Source organism: Ranitomeya imitator, chromosome 3, assembly GCF_032444005.1.
Source record: "Ranitomeya imitator isolate aRanImi1 chromosome 3, aRanImi1.pri, whole genome shotgun sequence".
Taxonomy (NCBI): domain Eukaryota; kingdom Metazoa; phylum Chordata; class Amphibia; order Anura; family Dendrobatidae; genus Ranitomeya; species Ranitomeya imitator.
The window spans coordinates 465,009,271-465,034,992 of NC_091284.1; the positions used below are offsets into that span (position 1 = coordinate 465,009,271).

The 25,722-nt window shown below is 46.2% G+C and overlaps 1 protein-coding gene across 1 annotated transcript in view; it reads left to right on the forward strand.

Annotated features, from left to right (window-relative positions):
• CASTOR2 (cytosolic arginine sensor for mTORC1 subunit 2) overlaps positions 1-25,722 on the forward strand; it is a 288,254-nt gene that overhangs the window by 243,804 nt on the left and 18,728 nt on the right. The window contains exons 3-4 of the mRNA XM_069757439.1: positions 11,640-11,833; positions 18,617-18,749. Of these exons, the coding sequence (XP_069613540.1) occupies positions 11,640-11,833; positions 18,617-18,749 (327 nt within the window). The remainder of the gene's footprint in view (positions 1-11,639; positions 11,834-18,616; positions 18,750-25,722) is intronic.

Genomic DNA, 25,722 nt, shown 5'->3' on the forward strand with positions numbered 1-25,722 from the left:
TCTTCAGAGTACAATACTGAGTCGTTGAAGAGGTCAGACCAATTCACGCAAGATTTTTTTCTCATTTGCTAAATCATTTATTCTGCATCTAATTTAAGGGTAAATCTTCACGGGATGGATTTGCTGAGGATTTTACCTGTGTATTAGTGGAGGTAAAATCCACAGTGGAATACAGTAGCAGGCAAGAGATTACAAATCATAACCCCATTGTGCTAAAATTTCCATATAGAAATGGACCTGCTGCTTCTAAAATCCACATCACAGGTCAACTTTAGTGATGATTTTTCACTGAAGATTTCCCCACTTTTAATGGTTCATGCATGAAATCTGCAGCAAAAACTACATGTTATACATTGGAGCCTTGTGGGCAGCTGTCCTTAGTAGGGTTGAGCGACTTTTACTTTTTTAGGGTCAAGTCGGGCTTCGCGAAACCCGACTATCTCTAAAGTCGAGTCGAGTGAAATCGGCCGATTATGGCGAAAAGTCGGGGATCGACCGAAACACGAAACCCAATGCAAAGTCAATGGGAATTTTTTGTTTGTTTGTTTTTTTGTTTTATTTTTATTTTTTTTTCTCCCTCTCCCCCTCTCCCTCTCTCTCTCCCTCTCCCTCCCTCTCTCTCTCCCCTCCGTCCCTGAACAGAAAAGCTGGTGTTACACATTGCAAATCGCTACTGCGCACAATCGACAAGATGACGATAGACATCCATGCCCCTAAGACCTATGTCATCACTCTGCCCACGCTCCTTCATTGGCTGAAAAAATGGCACCAAGCGCGTCATACGAAACGCGACTTTGGCGCGAAAGTCGCGTACCGCATGGCCGACCCCACACAGGGATCGGGTCGGGTTTCATGAAACCCGACTTTGTCAAAAGTCGGCGACTTTTGAAAATGATCGATCCGTTTCGCTCAACCCTAGTCCTTAGTCTTGTACCTTTATCCCATATATGCCGTGTATACTGAAATTTTTCATGTCACATAGGAACACAGTGGCAGTTGTTTCCATATTGGCCAGTATAAATGGGTTGTCTCATCATAGTCCATTGATTTCAGAAGAAAGTCGCCATGTGAATTGGCTTTTAAATGCAGGTTTAGATCCCCTTATCCCAGCTCAGCTATGCTGATTTTACCTGCATAAGCCACATCTACATAGGAAAAATGTACTACTACATGACACATGGTTAGTGTCATGGAGTCCATAGTACAGGTCCTTCTAAAAAAATTAGCATATCGTGTTAAATTTCATTATTTACCATAATGTAATGATTACAATTAAACTTTCATATATTATAGATTCATTATCCACCAACTGAAATTTGTCAGGTCTTTTATTGTTTTAATACTGATGATTTTGGCATACAACTCCTGATAACCCAAAAAACCTGTCTCAATAAATTAGCATATTTCACCCATCCAATCAAATAAAAGTGTTTTTTAATAACAAACAAAAAAACCATCAAATAATAATGTTCAGTTATGCACTCAATACTTGGTCGGGAATCCTTTGGCAGAAATGACTGCTTCAGTGCGGCGTGGCATGGAGGCAATCAGCCTGTGACACTGCTGAGATGTTATGGAGGCCCAGGATGCTTCAATAGCGGCCTTAAGCTCATCCAGAGTGTTGGGTCTTGCGTCTCTCAACTTTCTCTTCACAATATCCCACAGATTCTCTATGGGGTTCAGGTCAGGAGAGTTGGCAGGCCAATTGAGCACAGTAATACCATGGTCAGTAAACCATTTACCAGTGGTTTTGGCACTGTGAGCAGGTGCCAGGTCGTGCTGAAAAATGAAATCTTCATCTCCATAAAGCATTTCAGCCGATGGAAGCATGAAGTGCTCCAAAATCTCCTGATAGCTAGCTGCATTGACCCTGCCCTTGATGAAACACAGTGGACCAACACCAGCAGCTGACATGGCACCCCACACCATCACTGACTGTGGGTACTTGACACTGGACTTCAGGCATTTTGGCATTTCCTTCTCCCCAGTCTTCCTCCAGACTCTGGCACCTTGATATCCGAATGACATGCAAAATTTGCTTTCATCAGAAAAAAGTACTTGGGACCACTTAGCAACAGTCCAGTGCTGCTTCTCTGTAGCCCAGGTCAGGCGCCTCTGCCGCTGTTTATGGTTCAAAAGTGGCTTTACCTGGGGAATGCGGCACCTGTAGCCCATTTCCTGCACACGCCTGTGCACGGTGGCTCTGGATGTTTCCACACCAGACTCAGTCCACTGCTTCCTCAGGTTCCCCAAGGTCTGGAATCGGTCCTTCTCCACAATCTTCCTCAGGGTCCGGTCTCCTCTTCTCGTTGTACAGCGTTTTCTGCCACATTGTTTCCTTCCAACAGACTTACCATTGAGGTGCCTTGATACAGCACTCTGGGAACAGCCTATTTGTTGAGAAATTTCTTTCTGGGTCTTACCCTCTTGCTTGAGGGTGTCAATGATGGCCTTCTTGACATCTGTCAGGTCGCTAGTCTTACCCATGATGGGGGTTTTGAGTAATGAACCAGGCAGGGAGTTTATAAAAGCCTCAGGTATCTTTTGCATGTGTTTAGAGTTAATTAGTTGATTCAGAAGATTAGGGTAATAGGTCGTTTAGAGAACCTTTTCTTGATATGCTAATTTATTGAGACAGGTTTTTTGGGTTATCAGGAGTTGTATGCCAAAATCATCAGTATTAAAACAATAAAAGACCTGACAAATTTCAGTTGGTGGATAATGAATCTATAATATATGAAAGTTTAATTGTAATCATTACATTATGGTAAATAATGAAATTTAACACTATATGCTAATTTTTTTAGAAGGACCTGTATAGGCCCTCCCTCTATGACTTCCTAACAGAAAATATGGACATGGGTCTTTCTTTAAAGGCCAATTCTTTATTATCATGAACTCTTCACTAAAGCGCTTTGCTTCAGATACACTGTATTCATTTGGAATTTTGTACATTAAGAGAGGATTCTGTAAATAAAGTATTATTAAAAAGTTGTATAACATTTCATTATACAGTGAAGAGCCTTTATTCAAATTAGTCATCGATTTCAAGACCTTAGCTTAATGTCATGAAAGGAAATTTTTTTTATCCTCAAATTTGAAATGTGATCTAATAATGTCCACATTACACAGAAGCAGGGCTGTCTCTGGAAAGGAACAATGCATTTTTGTGATCGGGATTAGTTTTCTGCCTGGTGATGTCAACATGAATGTTTTTATTTTGTGACTGTCAGCAAGCATAGAATTTTAAATTAGTAAAAAGATAGTTTATCGATAGCGTCATTATCACAGGAAATTAGGACAGAATATTTTTCAAATGATACTAGTACTTTTGATGTAACTCCTTTTTATGTGTGTACCGGTGTATGTCTATGTTTGTGTGTGTATGTATCTATATATAGTAATATACATTGTAGGAAAGAAAAAGCGCAGATAGGGTCTTATCTCACAATTTAAAAGAAGATTCGCCAGTAATGTAACTGCTCACCTGATGTAAAAGATTCATAGGCATATACTGCCGGCTGCTGCAGATCCTCTGATCGACACGCGACCGTGGCTAAATCGCTGAATATGAGGATTTGTGGGTTATGATCCGCTCAAAAAAATAAAGGGAGCACTTAAACAACAGAATATAATTCTAAGTAATCAAACTTCTGTGAAATCAAACTGTCCACTTAGGAAGCAACACTGACAATCAATTTCACATGTTGTTGTGCAAATGGAAAAGACAACAGATTGAAATTATTGGCCTTTATCAAGACACACTCAATAAAGGAGTGGTTCGGCAGCTGGGGACCACAGACCACATCACAGTACCAATGCTTTCTGGCTGATGTTTTGGTCACTTTTGAATGTTGGTTGTGCTTTCACACTCATGGTAGCATGAGACGGGCTCTACAACCCACACAAGTGGCTCAGGTAGTGCAGCTCATCCAGGATGGCACATCAATGCGAGCTGTGGCAAGAAGGTTTGCTGTGTCTGTCAGTGTAGTGTCCAAAGGTTGGAGGCGCTACCAGGAGACAGACCAGTACACCAGGACATGTGGAGGGGGCCATAGGAGGGCATCAACCCAACAGCAGGACCACTACCTCAGCCTTTGTGCAAGGAGGAACAGGAGGAGCACTGCCAGAGCCCTGCAAAATGACCTCCAGCAGGCCACAAATGAGCATGTGTCTGCACAAGCAGAAACCGACTCCATGAGGATGGTCTGAGTGCCCGATGTCCACAGATGGGGGTTGTCCTCACAGCCCAACACCATGCAGGACGCTTGGCATTTGCCACAGAACACAAGGATTGGCAAATTTACCACTGTCTCCCTGTGCTCTTCACAGATGAAAGCAGTTTCACACTGAGCACATGTGACAGACGTGACAGAGCCTGGAGACACTGTGGAGAGCGATCTGCTGCCTGCAACATCATTCAGCATGACCGGTTTGGCAGTGGGTCAGTAATGGTGTGGGGTGGCATTTCTTTGGAGGGCCACAAAGCCCTCCATGAGCTTGACAGAAGTAGCCTGACTGCCATTAGGTACCGAGATGAGATCCTCAGACCCCTTGTGAGACCATATACTGGTGCGGTTGGCCCTGGGTTCCTCCTAATGCCGGACAATGCCAGACCTCATGGGCTGGAGTGTGTCAGCAATTCCTGCAAGATGAAAGCATTAAAGCTATGGACTGGGCCTCCCGTTCCCCAGACCTGAATCCGATTGAACACATCTGGGACATCATGTCTCCATCCACCAATGTCACGTTGCACCACAGACTGTCCAGGAGTTAGCAGATGCTTTAGTCCAGGTCTGGGAGGAGATCCCTCAGGAGACCATCCAGCGCCTCATCAGGAGCATGCCCAGGCATTGTTGGGAGGTCATACAGGCACATGGAGGCCATACACACTACTGAGCATTATTTCCTTGTCTTGAGGCATTTCCACTGAAGTTGGATCAGCCTGTAACTTCATTTTCCACTTTGACTTTGAGCATCATTCAAACTCCAGACATCCATGTGATATTATTTGTGATTTACGTTGATAATTTTTAGGTTTTACTGTTCTCAACACATTCCACTATGTAATGAAAAAAGATTTACAACTGGAATATTTCATTCAGTGATATCTAGGATGTTGGATTTTAGTGTCCCCTTTATTTTTTTGAGCATTGCATGTATGTGTATTTATGTGTGTCTGTGTGTGTATATGTATATATATATATGTGTGTATATATATATACACTAGATGGTGGCCTGATTCTAACGCATCGGGTATTCTAGAATATGCATGTCCACGTAGTATATTGCACAGCCCACGTATTATATTGACCAGCCACGTAGTATATTGCACAGACACGTAGTATATTGCCCAGTCACGTAGTATATTGCCCAGCCACGTAGTATATTGCCCAGTCACGTAGAATATTGCCCAGCCACATAGTATATACAGCCACGTAGTATATTGTACATTGACGTAGTATATTGCCCAGCCACATAGTATATTGCCCAGCCACTTAGTATATTGCACAGTGACGTAGTATACAGCACAGAGCCACGCGGTATGTAACACAGCCCACATAGTATACAGCAGTGTGGGCACCATATCCCTGTTAAAAAATTATTTAAAATAAAAAATAGTTATATACTCACCCCTGGGATCCAGCGGAGCTCCGGCGATACGCGCGCGGAGGCCGCCATCTTCCGTTCCCAGGCTGCATTGCGAAATTACCCGGATGACTTAGCGGTTTCGCGAGACCGCTAAGTGTTCTGGGTAATTTCGCAATGCATCGCCGGGAACGGAAGACGGTGGCAGGCGCGAGCGGCTCGTCGGACTATGGAGGGTGAGTATAGCAGGTTTCTTTTTTTATTATTTTTAACATTACATTTTTTTTACTATTGATGCCGCATAGGCAGCATCAATAGTAAAAAGTTGGGGACACACAGGGTTAATAGCAGCGGTTACAGAGTGCGTTACCCACGGCATAACGTGCTCCGTTACCGCCGGCATTAACCCTGTGTGAGCGGTGACTGGAGGGTAGTATGCTGGCGCCGGGCACTGACTGTAGGGAGTAAGGAGCGGCCATTTTCTTCCGGACTGTGCCCGTCGCTGATTGGTCGTGGCTGTTTTGCCGCAACCAATCAGCGTCTTGGATTTCCTTGACAGACAGAGGCCGCGACCAATGAATATCCGTGACAGACAGACAGAAAGACAGACAGACAGATTCTTGCCTCTATAAATGGGGTTGAGACCATCAGTTGTGTTGTGCAGAAGTCTGGTGGATACACAGCTGAAAGTCCTACTGAATAGACTGTTAGAATTTGTATTATGGCAAGAAAAAAGCAGCTAAGTAAAGAAAAACGAGTGGCCATCATTACTTAAAGAAATGAAGGTCAGTCAGTCTGAAAAATTGGGAAAACTTTGAAAGTGTCCCCAAGTGCAGTGGCAAAAACCATCAAGTGCTACAAAGAAACTGGCTCACATGAGGACCGCCCCAGGAAAGGAAGACCAAGAGTCACTTCTGCTTCTGAGGATAAGTTTATCCGAGTCACCAGCCTCAGAAATCGCAGGTTAACAGCAGCTCAGACTGGAGACCAGGTCAATGCCACACAGAGTTCTAGCAGCAGACACATCTCTACAACAACTCTTAAGAGGAGACTTTGTGCAGCAGGCCATCATGGTAAAATAGCTGCTAGGAAACCACTGCTAAGGACAGGCAACAAGCAGAAGAGACTTGTTTGGGCTAAAGAACACAAGGAATGGACATTAGACCAGTGGAAATCTGTGTTTTGATCTGATGAGTCCAAATTTGAGATCTTTGGTTCCAACCACCGTGTCTTTGTGCGATGCAGAAAAGGTGAATGGATGGACTCTACATGCCAGGTTCCCACCGTGAAGCATGGAGGAGGAGGTGTGATGGTGTGGGGGTGCTTTGCTGGTGACACATATAATATATATGTATGTATGTGTATAATATATATATATATATATATATATATATATATATATATATATATATATCTGTGTGTATACAATGTTTATGTATGTGTACATTTTAACAAAACCTCTTCCTGTGCCTACCTCAACCGCAGCTGAGTACAATGTACCATATATGTATACATATATTAGTGCATATATATATATACTAGATTGTGGCCCGATTCTAACGCATCGGGTATTCTAGAATATGCATGTCCCCGTAGTATATGGACAATGATGATTCCAGAATTCGCGGCAGACTGTGCCCGTCGCTGATTGGTCGAGGCAACCTTTATGACATCATCGTCGCCATGGCAACCATTATGACATCATCGTCGCTGTGCCCGTCGCTGATTGGTCGAAGCAACCTTTATGACATCATTGTCGCCATGGCAACCATTATGACATCATCGTCGCTGTGCCCGTTGCTGATTGGTCGAGGCCTGGCGGCCTCGACCAATCAGAGACGCGGGATGTCTACGTCCTTTATGACATCATCGTCGCTGTGCCCGTTGCTGATTGGTCGAGGCCTGGCGGCCTTGACCAATCAGAGACGTGGGATTTCTACGTCGATGCTGTGCCGGTCTCTGATTGGTTGAGGCCTGGCGGCCTCGACCAATCAGAGAGCCGGGATTTCCAGGACAGACAGACAGACAGACAGACGGAAAAACCCTTAGGCAATTATATATATAGATTATTCTGTAAAGGCCCCGTCACACATAGCGAGATCGCTGCTGAGTCACAAGTTTTGTGACGCAACAGCGATCTCAGTAGCGATCTCGCTATGTGTGACACGTACCAGCGATCAGGCCCCTGCTGTGAGATCGCTGGTCGTGTCGGAATGGCCTGGGCCATTTTTTGATCATTGAGGTCCCGCTGACATCGCTGAATCGGCGTGTGTGACGCCGATTCAGCGATGTCTTCGCTGGTAACCAGGGTAAACATCGGGTAACTAAGCGCAGGGCCGCGCTTAGTAACCCGATGTTTACCCTGGTTACCATGCTAAAAGTAAAAAAAAACAAACACTAGATACTTACCTACAGCCGTCTGTCCTCCAGCGCTGTGCTCTGCTTCTCTGCACTCCTCCTGTACTGTCTGTGAGCCGGAAAGCAGAGCGGTGACGTCACCGCTCTGCTTTCCGGCTCACAGACAGTACAGGAGGAGTGCAGAGCACAGCGCTGGAGGACAGACAGCTGTAGGTAAGTTTCTAGTGTTTGTTTTTTTTTACTTTTAGCATGGTAACCAGGGTAAACATCGGGTTACTAAGCGCGGCCCTGCGCTTAGTTACCCGATGTTTACCCTGGTTACCAGTGAAGACATCGCTGGATCGGTGTCACACACGCCGATCCAGCGATGTCTTCAGGGAGTCCAGCGACGAAATAAAGTTCTGGACTTTATTCAGCGACCAACGATCTCCCAGCAGGGGCCTGATCGTTGGTCGCTGTCACACATAACGATTTCATTAACGATATCGTTGCTACGTCACAAATAGCAACGATATCGTTAACAATATCGTTATGTGTGAAGGTACCTTAAGGGTGTCATGAAGTAGAATTAGACACACGGTTTCAGTGGTATATAATGTGTTTTTGGTGTAGTTCTAAAACATTTATTTTTTTTTATCTACAGTATATGTGCTGTTAATATAGGAGTCCAGCGTATTCATGATCTGTTGATTTTAATTAGATCTTTTGCCATTGACAAATCCCGCTTATAACTATTCATTGAAAGAATGTGATCAGTCAGTGGTATGAGCCGAAATCCAGTAAATACCTTGGATGTCCATACCCCACAATCACTATGCATAAGTGATACAACTTTGAAATCAGCATGTCAGGCACTAATTTATACAAACGTTTCCTTTAACTGTTTCGTCCCTTTTAAGAGGTCTTGGAGACCATTTAAATGAGCTGAAAAAATGACTATGTAATGTATTACTCAGGCCGGCTTCACACGTCCGACATTCGTGGTCCAAGTCCAGACCAGATCTCCTGAACTGAATTCAACAGCTTCATATACGAATGTGGCTCATCAGACAGTGTTTTCTTTGCTCGATCCAGGAATTTTGGATGTGTGAAACTGGTCTTAGTGTGAGTACATCATTTCTTCAGGATATGTGATTAGTGCACTATCCCTTCAAAAGAGAACTGAACCCCAAAGTGAGTGATAAAGTAAATAGACTAACCTGCAAACATTGTTGGTCGAATTTTCTGCATGTTACTGAAATGTGCAGTCTTGTATAAGGCTATGTGCACACAGTGCTTTTTTATGCGTTTTCACTTCATTTTTTTCTATGCAGAAATGGGCCAAAAATGCAATGGAATACTTATTCAAGGCAATTCAATGGCAATCCTGAAGTTTTGTGCACATGATAAGTACATTTCCGTGGGCATTTGCAGTGCGTTTTTTTCTGCTGCGTTTCTGCACCCATTGACTTCAGTTGAGTCAGTCAAATCTGCAGCAAAAACGCAGGTACAAAAATGTTTGCAGATTTGCTGAGTTTTTGATTTGCATTTTACCGGCTTGCCATGGTGTTAACCATGCTGTCATTTGTGTGACATCGTGAGAAACACCAGCTCGGTGGTTCTTATTGGTGGTAACGCTACTGCCGGTACTGTCGGTCAGAGAGCTGCGGGATCATGCTGGCAGATAACCCCGCAGCTGTGACTGTGACCTGCAGGCGTGAGCCGATGAGACTACTGCTCCCATTGGGCTGCATCTGCTGTCGCTGGTAACAGTGACAGATGGTGCCGCTGATGGGAGACGTAGTCTCATCTGCAGACGCCTGTGCTCACAGTTAAAAAGTAAAATTGCATACATATTCAAATATTTTTTTTGTTTTTATGCTCACCTTAACGCCCAATCCGCGATGTCCTTGTCTCCTCAAAATATTGTAAAATAATAAACTAACATATACTCACCTTTCTGCCGTAGACCAGGTAATCCAAGTGTCCCACGATGATGTCACGTGTAAAAAAGATGTGACCACTCTACCCAGCTGCCGGCTATACACTGACGGGAGGTAATCACTCCTGCAGTGCATCACTGTGCTGCCGTGAGTGTTCACCGGAGTTCATCAGCTCCGGTGTTCTCACTTACAGCACCGCTGTGTGAGAACTTTCCCACACAGCAGTGCCATAAGGCAGATTACTGGAGCTGATCAGCTGATGAACTCCAGTGAACGATCTCACGGCAGCACAGTGATACACTGACAGGAGGTAATTGCTTCCGCAGTGTATCGCCGACTGTCTTTGAGTGCAGTCACATCACTAATGTGACTGCTCTCAAAGTGATCAGGTTTGTCATGGGACATTATGGATTATATTCTCTGCAGACAGGTGAGGAACATATGGTTTATTATTTTATCTTTGTTGCAGGAGACGTTGGCTTTGGTGGATTAGGCGTTCAATGAGTATGGTTTAATTGAGATTATTAAAGGAGTCTGTGTCATTATTTTAAACAAAGGATTTTATTCTGGGTGTCTGTGTTTTTATACATATCACTATTCATATTACTATGGTGTTAGTAATGGATAGATGTCTTATAGACACCTCTCCATTACTAATCTGTGGGCTTGATGTCACCTGACAATACAAAAGTGACATCAACCCCAAAAATATGAACCCCACTTGCCACCGCTACAGGACAAGTGGGAGGAGCGAGGCTTAGCACCAGATTTGGCGTATCTTATCGATGCGCCTTTTCTGGGGCTGCTGAAAGCTGATGGTTTTTAATCTGGGTGGGGGAGGGGCCAATATCCATGACCACTTTCTAGGCTGTTAATACCAACCCGCAGCTTTCTGTCTAGCCTTTGCTGTTTGCTATGTCAAATTTTTTTCTCGGGTCCCCCTGTAAACTAGCCAGTAAAGGTTAAGCAAACAGCTATGAGCTGATAGCCTGGGAACCTTTATGGCTATTGGCTCCTTTCCAGAATATTAACATCAGCCCTCAGCCGTTGGCTTTCTCTCTGCTGGTTATTAAAATTACATGGGAGCCCACGCAATTTTTTTTTTTTTTAAATTAACAGTTACTGTCTGGTTACAGCCTATGTACGTTTTTTCTGTTAGCACTCCTAAATAGGCTGGTGACAATGTGTGTGTTTACTTATCGGCTTAGTAACAAGTGTGTCGGCCTGACACCTTTTCATTACTAAGCCTACAGCTAGGTGTCAATGACAGCTGCTGACACCAAGCCCCTCTACTGCAAAAGCATGAAAAAGATGCTGTTGAACTAAGAAATTACATCACAGAACTTTTTTTAAAAATATCTTTATTTAGCTGAAAAAAGCATTCATTGCTGTACAAAAACGCGGCAAAAATGCGCTTTTTTTCTGTAGCTTTTTTCATGCCAAGAGATATAGAAATTTCTGCAAGCAAATACTCAGCATGCGTACATAGCCTAAAACCTGAAGAGGACATAAGGGTTAATTTCTTTCTGATCTGTTCAATTTTTTGGCTGGTAAAGTGTAGAAGAGATAAAGCTTAGACACTGCACCTGGTATAACTCCCACATGACCTACTGCAGATAGAATTTTTTTGGGGGGAAGATTTTCTGTTTACTAACTACCAAAAAATGATTTATTGGTTTGTTTTTACCCATTTTTGCATAAAGAGCAATAAATGTATATTCTAAGCTGTACACGCTTTTAACAGAGTTTTTCTTTTATCTTTCTTCACAGAACTCCCATCTTCAGAACATTTAAGTGTAGCAGATGCAACATGGTTAGCCCTTAATGTGGTCTCGGGAGGTGGGAGCTCCTCCAGCTCCCAGCCAATTGGAGTGACCAAAATAGCTAAGTCGGTCATAGCACCACTTGCAGACCAGAACATCTCGGTATTTATGTTATCCACCTATCAAACAGACTTTATATTGGTAAGACTTTTGATTGCATTTAATTTTCTTTTTTATTCTTTGCTTTTATTAATTACAGTGGTTATTTTTTTTTTTTAATTTGTGCGCTATAGTCAGTCATGTCATTAATGTTAGTTTGGTTGAGGGTTGGCAAACCCCAATGACCATACCCCTACCATTTTGGGAAACTGAAAAATAGAATCCAGAATAGGGGAATGGTGGCATAAATGGCAATACTTTTAACACATATAGTCAATACAAGCTTGTGTTGTCTGGACAATCCCATTATAACTTAACCACACCATAGGTGATAACCTACTGATCAGTAGTTGTTCCACCACTGGGACAAACACCAATCGGCAGATCAGGCAATGTTTATCACTATTACAAAATGAAAAACCTAAAGTTAGGCATTGAAATATATCCTATTTTTCAGACTATAAGACGCACCTGGGTTTTAGAGGAGGAAATTAGAAAAAAAATTGAAGCAAAAAATGTGGTCAATTCTGTACTTAATATCTCCTATCCTGGTATATACAATCCCTTCATCCCATCCTGGTATACATGGTACCCTCATCCCTATCCTGGTGTGTGTGGCCCCTCTCATCCTCATTCTGGTGTGCATGGGCCCCTTCATCCTTATCCTGGAATGCAGGGCCAGTCTCATCCCCATCCTTGCGTACATGGCCCATTCTTCCCCATCCTGGTATGCATGGCCTCCTCATTCCCATCCTGTTATGCATGTCCCCCTTATCCCTAGCCTGGTAGGCATGTTCCACTTATCCCTATCCTGGTAGGCATGTCCCCCTCATCCCTATTCTGTAAGGAATGGTCCCCCTCATCCATATCCTGGTAGGAATGGTCCTCATCATCTCTATCCTGGTATGCAGGGCACCCATCTCATTCCTGGTATGCATGGTGCCCCATTCTTATCCTGATATGATTGGCCTCATCTCCATCCTGGTATGCATGGTCCCTTCCTTATCCTGGTATGATTGGGCTTCGTCCCCGTACTGGTATGCATGGCCCCATCAGAAAAAAACTGAAAAAAATTGCGTTTACCTTTCTGTGTTCCCTCGCAGTGTCTTGTTCCGGTGCCAGCAGCTGCTTTATGCTTGTAAGCAGCGCATGGCAAGGACGTCATGTGCTGCTTACAAGCCGAAGGACAGCTGCCAGAATACTCACTGCCCTCCACGCCTAGACTCTGTGCGTGGAGGGCAGTGAGTATTCATTGCTCTTTAGTAGCGTGCACAGTGTCAGCCGCTGGCTTCCTGCAGCTGCCGGGGCGGTCACGTGTGCCCACTACTTAAGAGAAATTAATATTCACCGCATTCCACGCCCATAGGAGTGGAGCGAGCTGACACTGTGCGCGCTACTAAAGATCAATTTTGAAAGCAACCCAATCAACAAAGCCATATTTTAACGATTGACCTGTAGCTCCTGGGTTCCTGCAACCCTCTTCTTTCACTCTTGACACACTGATAGCAACACCACAGAAGAAATGCTAGCACATGCTTCCAGTATCCGTTGTTTCAGATGCTGCGCATCCCATATCTTCACAGCATAGACAATTGCCTTCAGATGACCCCAAAGATAAAAGTCTAAGGGAGTCAGATTGGGAGACCTTGGTGGCCATTCAACTGGCCCACGACCACCAATCGACTTTCCATGATTTCTATACTGTGAAGATACGAGATGTGTAGCATCTGAAACAACGGATACTGGAAGCCTATGCTAGCATTTCTTCTGTGGTGTTGCTATCAGTATGTCAAGTGCGGGAGAAGAGGGTTGCATTGACAATCCAACACAATGGGCAGCACTTTGAACACATTTTATAAGTGGTCATAAACTTGTAAATAACTCATGAAAGAATAAAGTTACGTTAAAACCAAGCAAACCATTGTTTTTCTTGTGAAATTCTCAATAAGTTTGATATGTCACAAGACCCTCTTACATTGGAAAAAATAAAGTTAGATCCAAAATAGCCGACTTCAAAATGGCCGCCATGGTCACCAATCATCTTGAAAAGTTTCCCCCCGTCCTATACTAATGTGCCACAAACAGGAAGTTGATATCACCAACCATTCCCATTTTATTTTGGTGTATCCATATAAATGGCCCACCCTGTAGTGTGTGTAGCTGAACTATACTGTGTGTGGAGGCGTTGGGGGCTGCATTATACTGTGTTTGTGGTGGGCAGCGGGGATTGTGGGCTGCATTATGCTGTGTGGAGGGGTTGGGAGCTGCATTCTGTGTGTGTGTGTGTGAGGAGGCTACATTATGCTGTGTGTGTGGTTGGGTGCTGCATTATACTGTGTGTGGTTGGGGGTGCATTATACTGTGTGTGTGTGTGTGGGTGTGTAGACTGCATTGTACTGTGTATGGGGGGGAGGGTTGGGGCTTCATTATGCTGTGTGAGGGTGTAGGCTGCATTATACTGTGCGTGGTTGGGGTCTGCATTATATTTGTGTGTGTGGTTGGGGGCTGCATTATATTGTGTGTATGTGTGGTTGTGGGTTGCATTATAAGGTGTGTGTGTGAGGGGAGGCTGCATTAATACTGTGTATGTGTGGTTGGGGGCTTATATTATGGGTAAGTGTACTTGATTATAGTTATTCAAAGATATGCATCCCTATCTGATGCCTTTTCTCCACATACAAGGTTTACAACAATAGCAATATATCACAGCACAAGCACTTTGTCTACTGTAGATATGGTTCTGCCTACTAGAGTGGCTAAACTTTTTAATATTTGCAGTGAGAGTATTTGTTTACATTGCTTTCCAATGCTATATACCGTATTTTTCGGACTATAAGATGCACCGGACCATAAGACGCACCCCAAATTTGGGGTGAAAATTGCAGAAAAAAAGATTTTTTATAACATGGGGGTCCGTCTTATTGTCCGAATTTACAGTATCTTATGGCGGTGGCAGAGCAGGGTCACAGGAGGCAAGGTGTCGGCAGAGGTGGGGTGATGCTGGGATGAGAAGGTGCTGGGATGAGAAGGTGCTGGGATCAGGAGGTGCTGGGATCAGGAGGTGCTGGGATCAGGAGGTGCAGTGAGAGGTATGGCGTGAGAGGGGTCCCTGGCGTACCATGCAGGCTTACCTAGGTGGCAGAGGTGCGGTGGCAGAGGTCCGGTGGCAGAGGTGCGTGGCGGGGGTGTGGCGGCAGAGGAGGCGCAGTAAGCGGGGTCCCTTTCCCCGGTATGGTGATGCAGCAGGCCCGGTATGCAGCAGAGCCGGGTGAATCCTCTTGTTATCGGTGGGCGCGGCCATCTTCCTGAGGCCGCGCGTGTGCAGATGAAGCGCTCTGCTCCCGGGGCTTCAGGAAAATGGCCGCGGGAGGCCGCGCGTGCGCAGATGGAGATCGCGGCGGCCATTTTCCTGAAGCCCCGGGAAGCAGAGCGCTCCATCTGCGCACGCGCGGCCTCCGGAAAATGGCCGCCACCACCGATAACAAGAGGATTCACCCGGCTCTGCTGCATACCGGGCCTGCTGCATCACCATACCGGGGAAAGGGACCCCGCTTACTGCGCCTCCTCTGCCGCCACACCCCCGCAACCGCACCCCTGCCACCGGACCTCTGCCACCTAGGTAAGCCTGCATTGCGACTATTAGACGCACCCCCCGTGCGTCTTTTAGTCCGAAAAATACGGTATCAATGTACAATGTGGAATTGTATCTTTCCATAACCTTCCATTCCAGTAGCACTTACTGTGGATCCTACCTTTACTTACCTCTACATCTTTGATATGTCACATTATGTATATTTGTATCAATAAAATCATGTTTATTTTATGAAGTCAGCACTCCAATTTTCTTTATTTATATCCTTGCAGGAGTTTCTTCTTTGCTTTATCGCCACCTGATTAAGACTTTATTGTGGATTATGTTGAGTACATTGCCTTTTGTTTGCCTTTTAATCAGTGTCCCTGTGAACTATTTAATAGTGTATATAGGGAGGCTGTGTGGGGCTCAATCTGTATAGGGGGAGGCTGTGTGGGGCTCATACTGTATAGGGGGAGGCTGTGTGTGGCTCATTCTGCATATAGGGAGGCTGTGTGGGGCGCATGCTGTATAGGGGGAGGCTGTGTGGGGCTCATGCAGTGCATATAGGGAGGCTGTGTGGGGCTCATGCAGTGTACATAGGGAGGCTGTGTGGGGCTCATGCAGTGTACATAGGGAGGCTGTGTGGGGCTCATGCAGTGTACATAAGGAGGCTATGTGGGGCTCATGCAGTGTATATAGGGAGACTGTGTAGCTCATGCAGTGTATACAGGGACGTTGCGTGGGGCTCATACAGTGTACATAGGGAGGCTGTGTGGGGCTCATGCAGTGTATTTAGGGATGCTGTGTGGGGCTCATGCTGAATATGGGGGAGACTGTGGGGCTCATGCAGTGTATCTAGGGAGGCTGTGATGGGCTCATGCAGTATATGGGTAGGTTGTGCGGGGCTCATGCAGTTTATATAGTGATGCTGTGTGGAGCTCATGCTGAATATGGGGGAGGCTGTGTGGGGCTCATGCAGTGTATATAGGGAGGCTGTGTGGGGTCATGCAGTGTATATAGGGAGGCTGTGTGGGGCTCATGCAGTATATGGGGAGGCTGTGTGGGGCTCCTACAGTTTATGGGGAGGCTGTGGGGCTCATGCTGAATATGGGGAAGGCTGTGGGGCTCATGCAGTGTATCTAGGGAGGCTGTGATGGGCTCATGCAGTATATGGGGAGGCTGTGTGGGGCTCATGCAGTGTATATAGGGAGGCTGTGTGGGGCTCATGCAGTGTATATAGGGAGGCTTTGTGGGGCTCATGCCATATATGGGGGAGGCTGTGTGGGCCTCATGCAGTATATGGGGGAGGCTGTGTAGTGCTCATGCAGTGCATATAGGGAGGCTGTGTGGGGCTCATGCAGTATATGGGGAGGCTGTGTGGGGCTCATGCAGTATATGGGGAGGCTGTGTGAGGCTTATGCAGTGTATATAGGGATGCTGTGTGGGGCTCATGCTTAATATGGGGGAGGCTGTGGGGCTCATGCAGTGTATCTAGGGAGGCTGTGATGGGCTCATGCAGTATATGGGGAGGCTGTTTGGGGCTCATGCAGTGTATATAGGGAGGCTGTGTGGGGCTCATGCAGTGTATATAGGGAGTCTGTGTGGGGCTCATGCAGTGTATATAGGGAGTCTGTGTGGGGCTCATGCCATATATGGGGAGGCTGTGTGAGGCTCATGCAGTGTATATAGGGATGCTGTGTGGGGCTCATGCTTAATATGGGGGAGGCTGTGGGGCTCATGCAGTGTATCTAGGGAGGCTGTGATGGGCTCATGCAGTATATGGGGAGGCTGTGTAGGGCTCATGCAGTGCATATAGGGAGGCTGTGTGGGGCTCATGCAGTATATGGGGAGGCTGTGTGGGGTTCATGCAGTGTATATAGGGAGGCTGCGTGGGGCTCATGCAGTGTATATAGGGACGTTGCGTGCGGCTCATGCAGTGTACATAGGGAGGCTGTGGGGCTCATGCAGTGTACATAGGGAGGCTATGTGGGGCTCATGCAGTGTATATAGGGAGGCTGTGTAGCTCATGCAGTGTATATAGGGACGTTGTGTGGGGTTCATGCAGTGTACATAGGGAGGCTGTGTGGGGCTCATGCAGTGTATGGGGGAGGCTGTGTAGGGCTCATGCAGTGCATATAGGGAGGCTGTGTGGGGCTCATGCAGTATATGGGGGAGGCTATGTGGGGATCATGCAGTATATAGGGAGGCTGTGTGGGGCTCATGCAGTGTACATAGGGAGGCTGTGTGGGGCTCATGCAGTGTACATAGGGATGCTGTGGGGGGCTCATGCAGTATATAGGGATGATATGTGGGGGTCATACTGCATATGGGGAGGCTGTGTGGGGCTCATGCTGCATATGGGGAGGCTGAGTGGGGCTCATGCCGCATATGGGGGGAGGCTGTGTGGGGCTCATGCCGCATATGGTGGAAGTTGTGTGGGGCTCATGCCGTATATGGGGGAAGCTGTTTAGAGCTCATGTCGCATATGGGTTCAAATGAGGGATGTCTGCATACTCAATTCTGCTCAATATTAAGTCATACAATTCATATTAATATAATTATCAATAATATAATAATTATAATATATTGATATTAATGTTGAGTAGAATTAATTTCGGCCTATTGGTTCGGCCCTCCACAACAGTCACGGTCTCTAATGTGGCCCCTCGTGAAAATTAATTGCCCATCCCCGCTCTATCAGATAGAGATTTGGGGCATTTCGAAACCTAGTCAATACTTTGAAGGGAACCTGTAACCATAATTTTGCTACCCCATCTGAGAGCAGTGTGTGCAAAACTCCAGGAGGTCAAACCCAACAATTCATAATCAGTACATTAATACAATCAAGAAGAAGTGGCACGCCAGGAAAAATCAGTCAATAATTTTACATTAATAACTCAGGGTTACAGCAATATTTCTGCTCCTCCATAGCTTGAAACATTGTTGTAACACTGGGTGAAATCTTGAATTTTACCTGAATTTTCCTGGAGCCCTGTTCTTCATTTGCCCTGTGGCCCAACTTAAGGCACTCTTGTTGCCCATTGTTGTTACTTTCAGCTGTGGTTATGGGTTGGCATGGTCATTCTGCTTTGTCAGAGGCTCCCCTAAACATTTGTATTAGGATACTTTTATTCACTTCACTTTGTCACTGGTGTAATGTCGTAGAGGATCAACTTTTGTGAATTGTAAGCAAGTGAATTGTCATCCTGTGAATAATAATAAGCTGACAGTTCATTTATTTTTTCTTCAAGGTACGCGAGCGGGATCTGCCTTTTGTGATGCACACGCTGGCTGCAGAATTTACCATTTTGCAGGTGGTGAATGGAGAAACTGTAGCTGCTGATAATCTTGGAGTAACAAATGGATTTGTGAAACCCAAGCTTGGTATGAACCATGTAAAAACAAAGTATCATGGGAGTGTTTATGGAAAATATGCAGCATCTCTACAGAACTGACGTGTACTATGGCTGTTGAAGATTATTAGTTTGTGCTCTCTCTGTACCTGCATATAAATTTAGCCCTGATATTTGAAGGCACATAGGCCCATGCGGTCTCCCCTTAGAGCTCCAGATGGGAATCTCTATTAATATTACCCTGCCTGGAAAAAAATCATGATTTACTATAAGACCAATATTTCTAATAATAGTGATATAAAAGACTTAAAAATAACAATACCGCAATAATAATGCTGTAATTTCACAGACCAATATTACCAAACCATATCCAGTTATGACCAGCAGACACAGTAGTGATAATACCAACAGACTGATCATAAAGAGGTTGTCCAGGCTTGAGGTTAAAATCTGCAGTCACTCTATTCAACTGAAAACGTCTGAATCCTATCAGCGCGCTCTGTCAGAATTGTCTGGCGCTGGGTTTGGGCAGTCATGTCACTGCAAATATTCGATTTGCAGATAAGCGGTCACGTTCCGACTCAATGAGTGCAGTTTCGCTCAATATAAGTGAATTGAACAAGGAATGGGCACGTGTTGTCGGAAGCATGAAAAGCACATGCAGCGCCCCAGAGACCTGGTCGTTGCAGTAGTATTGCTCTGCCATTAAGGGGAGTGATGGTATGTCTGATGGCACTAAAGGAGTTCATCTGACCAGGTATCACCAGCACACAGTACACTTCACACTCCGGCCACTAGGGGGAGCAAAAGGTTCTATTTATTAGGCCACTCCTCACACTGGTAAAACTAGGGGTTGGATAGGAAGTTAGTGAGCAGCTGACTGGATTTTGTCTAGGCAACATCCCGTGGCAGGGGGTGTTGCGGGGAAGATTCAGGGGGGTCCCTGTCAGGCGTGGGAACCTGGCAGGCACCTAGCGACAAGGATAGAACGTTACAGAGCCGTGCCTGCGCTACCCTGCGGCGGCATCTAAAGAAAGGACACGAAGCGAAGGATATTGTGGACAGTGAGAAACGAGATCAAAGCACAAAGGAGAGCCAGTAGGAGTCGTGCCCCGAGAACAGCAACATCCTACTGAGGCGCGTAGCCGGTGACCGGAACACCGAGGAAGTAACTGACTTTATGCCTTACTTCAAATACCGCAGGACAGTTAATTATAGGTTGGCTGTCTAACATGCATCACCTAAGAAGACATAGGGGGCAAACGTGGAGAGGGGCGTCTCTAGGGTCTCAGAATAGCTCCGAGCCTTCCCGTCAAACGGGTGCGTCCTAGCCATAACAAACCTGGGGGACGGAGAATAGAAAGAACGAGAACAGAAGTTGTGAGGACTATCCCGAATGCTCAGCAGGGAAGCACTACAACACACAGGCACTAGTGGTAGGCCACGATTTCCACCTGCAAAGGGAACTCTGGATGTGCCTTCGGACCGGCCGGTCTCCGACAGCCCTGTTAACAGAGCTCTGGATTGAGGATCCTGAAGCCTTCAGTAAAGAGGTAAAGAGACTGCAACCCTGTGTCCTCGTTATTGACTGCACCTCACACCATCGCCATCTACAGTATCGGGAAGCCCTGGGGACATACTTCACCTGTGGGGAGGTATACCATCTAGCTGCCATCACATCACCCCAGTGGACCCCAAGCAGCGTCGGTCTCCCTGGCAGAATACCACAGGTGGCGTCACGAAGCATTAGCTGACTTTCATCATCCCTTTTATTGGACGCCCCTTAGCAGGGTCACGGACCGGGTCCAGCCACCGTGACATCCCCAGAACTGAGCCAGAGAGGACCGGTACCGAGAAACCTGTGGCTCTGTGTCTGGGGGCGCTCCACACATACTTGCGGTCACATGACCCATCCCGTTTTCCTCTATATGTCCTCATCAAAAAATTGCCCCCTGTGCCTTACAATTACGCAGCACCTTATAGAAATAAAATCCCCCTATGGCTTCTTATAATAATAATAATAATAATAATAATAATAATGCTCCCATGTGTTTCTTTACAGCTGTACAACACCATATATTAATAATGTCTCTGTGTTTTTTGATAATATTAATGCCTCCTGTGCTTCCTCTAAAATGTTAATGATCCTATGGTGTGTTTTCAAAGAATAATACTACCTACCACATTGTGCCTTCTTGTAGTAATAACCCTCACTACCTCTGTATTGCAATAATGGCTTTGAGTAGGGACTTGCATATAAATCACTGGGGCCCATAGCAAAAGTCCTATCAGGGCATATATGCGCAGCGAAAGATAGGCATACCTCCCAACTTGAGAAACTGAATGGGACATCTATTACAGCACTTACAGTTATTTTGCCCCTCCTAAAAGCCTTAGTATTTCACAGCACCCATAGAGTATGATGCTCTCACACAATATGATGGCTTCACAAACTCCACAAAAACTATGATGCCCCACTGCACCCCAACACGGTAGGATGGTAACCACAGCCTCCCATTCAGTATGAACCCCCCTCACAGCCCTACATACAGTATGATGACATCCCAAAGCCCCCATAAAGTATGATAGTTCCCACACAGCCCTCTATGTAACGTGATGGAATCATCCCCCCCACGGACCTCCATACAGTATGATAGTCTCACTTCAGCAGGCTCGGACTGGCCCACCGGGGAACCGGAGGATCCTCCGGTGGGCCCTGACACTGGCATCTGCTGGCAGGGCCCTCCCCCCGCTCCAGGGCCCCCCCCGCCGCCGCTCGCTCGCCTGCTCGCCTTGAATACTCACCCTGCCTGCTCCAGCGATGGTCTCGGCGTCTGCACTGCACGAGCGGTCACGTGACACCGCTCATTAAGATCATGAATATGCGCATATTCATGATCTTAATGAGCGGTGTCACATGACCGCTCAAGCAGGAAGGAAGAAGGTGCTGCGCCGGCGCCTGGAGTCGGGACAGAGCGCGAGGGATGTCGGCACGGCCGTGCAGTGGGAAGACAGGTGAGTATGAGGGATGGGGGAACGGGGGGGGAATGAAGGAGGACATAAGCCGGCGCGCCGAGCAGGAGCGGAGAGATAAGCCTGCATACAGGGGGGAATATGAGCCATGCAGGGGGGGATATGAGCCATGCAGGGGGGGATATGAGCCATGCAGGAGGGGGGGATATAAGCCATGCAGGGGGGAATATGAGCCATGCAGGGGGGGATATGAGCCATGCAGGGGGGGATATGAGCCATGCAGGGGGGGATATAAGCCATGCAGGGGGGAATATGAGCCATGCAGGGGGGAATATGAGCCATGCAGGGGGGGATATGAGCCATGCAGGGGGGAATATGAGCCATGCAGGGGGGGGATATGAGCCATGCAGGGGGGGATATAAGCCATGCAGGGGGGAATATGAGCCATACAGGGGGGAATATGAGCCATGCAGGGGGGGATATGAGCCATGCAGGGGGGGATATGAGCCATGCAGGGGGGAATATGAGCCATGCAGGAGGGGATATGAGCCATACAGGGGGGAATATGAGCCATGCAGGAGGGGATATGAGCCATGCAGGGGGGAATATGAGCCATGCAGGGGGGGATATAAGCCATGCAGGGGGGATATAAGCCATGCAGGGGGGAATATGAGCCATGCAGGGGGGAATATGAGCCATGCATACAGGAGGGGTAATATGAGCTATGTATATGGGATAGGAGGGAGATGAGCCATGCATACAGGAGGGGGGTCATTATACAGTATGGAGCATCATGTGTGGCCGTTATACAGTATGGAGCATCATTTGTGGTCGTTATACAGTATGGAGCATTATGTGTGGCCATTATACAGTATTGAGCATTATGTGGGATCATTATACAGTATGGAGCATCATGTGTGGCCATTATACAGTATGGAGCATCATTTGTGGTCGTTATACAGTATGGAGCATTATGTGGGATCATTATACAGTATGGAGCATCATGTGCGGTCATTATACAGTATGGAGCATCATGTGTGGCCATTATACAGTATGGAGCATCATGTGTGGTCATTATACAGTATGGAGCATCATGTGTGGTCATTATACAGTATGGAACATCATGTGTGGTCATTATACAGTATGGAACATCATGTGAGGTCATTATACAGTATGGAGCATCATGTGTGGTCGTTATACAGTATGGAGCATCATGTGCGGTCATTATACAGTATGGAGCATCATGTGCGGTCATTATACAGTATGGAGCATCATGTGTGGTCATTATACAGTATGGAGCATCATGTGTGGTCATTATACAGTATGGAGAACTGTGTGGCCGTTATACACTATGGAGCATCATGTGTGGCCGTTATACACTATGGAGCATCATGTGTGGTGGCCGTTATACAGTATTGAGCATCATGTGCGGTCATTATACAGTATGGAGCACTGTGTGGCCATATTTTTTTGTTTATAATTATTGTATATAAAACAGTGTGATCAGCAGTGCTAAATGGCTGCGGTTGGGACGTGGATATGGGTGTGACTAGTTGTGAAATGGGTCTAGTCAGAGGCGTGGCCTAAAATTTGCCGCGGCGCACTACGCGCGTCGCAAACTTTATACCTCCTTCCCTTCTTCAAAAGTTGGGAGGTATGGTACCACATTTGCCAGATCACGGCAAGAGCCGCAAATCCCATAGAGAATGACTGAGGCCGAACGCAGTGTTGCCGTAAGTGATCCGTTACGCAGCAGATGCAGAAAAACTGCCCGATCTGCTGCAAAAGGTGACTTTCACATCAGCGATTTTTGCCAAAGTCACTGCCGATAGTGTCATACTCACCAAAAGGGGAGGCAGCGCTAAAAGTGCCTAGGGCAGCAGAAACTCTAAATACGGCCCTGGGGGGCTACATTATATTCTGTGGGGGGACTGCATTATACTCAAGGTACTACATTATATTATGGGGGCTACATCATACTATATGAGGGGTTACAGTATACTCTATGGGGGGCTGCATTATATTCTGTGGTGGGGCTGCATTATTCTCTCAGGGGACTACATAATATTATGGGGGCTACATCATACTATATGAGGGGGCTACATTATACTCTATGGGGGGGCTGCATTATATTCTGTGGTGGAACTGCATTCTCTCAGGGGACTACATTATATTCTGTGCTGGGTGGCATTATACTATATGAGGGGGGTCTGCATTATACCCTATGGGGGTGCTACATTATATTCTATGGTGGGGACTGTGTCATACCTGAGAGGGTTGCATTATATTTTGTGGGGTGCTGCATTATATTCTATGAGAGGGGACTGCATTATATTTTATGAGGGGGCTACATTATATTCTGTGAGGGGGCTACCCCAACCCTCGCTACATTATTAAGACGTGAACTACCTTATATTATACCCTGATATTAGCGCTTTTTACCGCACAATTGGTGGTCTTGTATCTATTTCTATGTAGCTACATAGTGGGCCCCAAGAATGATTTTCTCTGGTGGGCCCAAGGTGCTCCAGTCCGACGCTGCACCTCGGTACCTATATAGTATGATTGTCCTCCACAATCCCCACAAATTAAAAAACAAAATAATGGGCTTACCTAATTCAGGCTCGCTGTCCTCTGCAGCCTCCATCTCATCTTCTATCCTGTCACTCAGTTGACATGGACACTGCGCCACCTGACATCTCCAGTCAGGCCACAAACCAAATTATCCTGCAGCCCGCCGGAGTAAAGGTACCTTCACACTCAGCGACGCTGCAGCGATACCGCCAACGATGTCGATCGCTGCAGCATCGCTGTTTGGTCGCTGGAGAGCTGTCACACAGACAGCTCTCCAGTGACCAACGATCCCGAGGTCCCCGGGTAACCAGGGTAAACATCGGGTTACTAAGCGCAGGGCCGCGCTTAGTAACTCGATGTTTACCCTGGTTACCAGCGTAAAAGTTAAAAAAACACTACATACTTACCTACCGCTGTCTGTCCCCGGCGCTCTGCTTCTCTGCACTCCTCCAGCACTGACTGTGAGCACAGCGGCCGGAAAGCAGAGCGGTGACGTCACCGCTGTGCTTTCCGGCTGACCGACGCTCACAGCCAGTGCAGGAGGAGTGCAGAGAAGCAGAGCGTCGGGGACAGACAGCGGTAGGTAAGTATGTAGTGTTTGTTTTTTTTACTTTTACGCTGGTAACCAGGGTAAACATCGGGTTACTAAGCGCGGCCCTGCGCTTAGTAACCCGATGTTTACCCTGGTTACCAGTGAAGACATCGCTGGATCGGTGTCACACACGCCGATCTAGAGATGTCAGCAGGGAGTCCAGCGACGAAATAAAGTTCTGGACTTTCCTCAGAGACCAACGATCTCCCAGCAGGGGCCTGATCGTTGGTCGCTGTCACACAGAATGATTTCCTTAACGATATCGTTGCTACGTCGCAAAAAGCAACGATATCGTTAACGATATCGTTATGTGTGAAGGTACCTTTAGTGATGTGGCACTTAGCCAGTGGCTCTGTGCTCTGTTACAATTGTTAATAGTATCTGCTTCCTATGGATGCCTGTTAACAGTGTGGCAAGGCCAGCCCATCTGGCATTTGCCAGATTTGCCCAATGGCCAGTCCGGTCTTGTATAGTAGCCAGTGTAAAATCTATAGGCTATACATGTGCAACCCCAATTCCAAAAAAGTTGGACACTGTGTAAAATATAAAGAAAACAAGAATTCAATGATTTAGAAATTTCTTATTCTATTCACAACAGAACATAGAACACACATCAGAAAGTGAATGTTGGACATTTTTCCATTTTATTTGGAAAAAAAATGACTTTTTTATAAACTTATGACCGCAACACACCTCAAAAATGGACAGGGCTATGTGTTCCAATGCATAGCATCCGCTCTTCTTTTTACGACAATCAATAAATGCCTTGGAATTGACGAGACCAATTGCTGGAGTATTAGGAGAGGAATGTTGTCCCATTCTTGTCTGAGGTAGGATTTTAGCAGCTCAACAGTCCAAGTGTGTT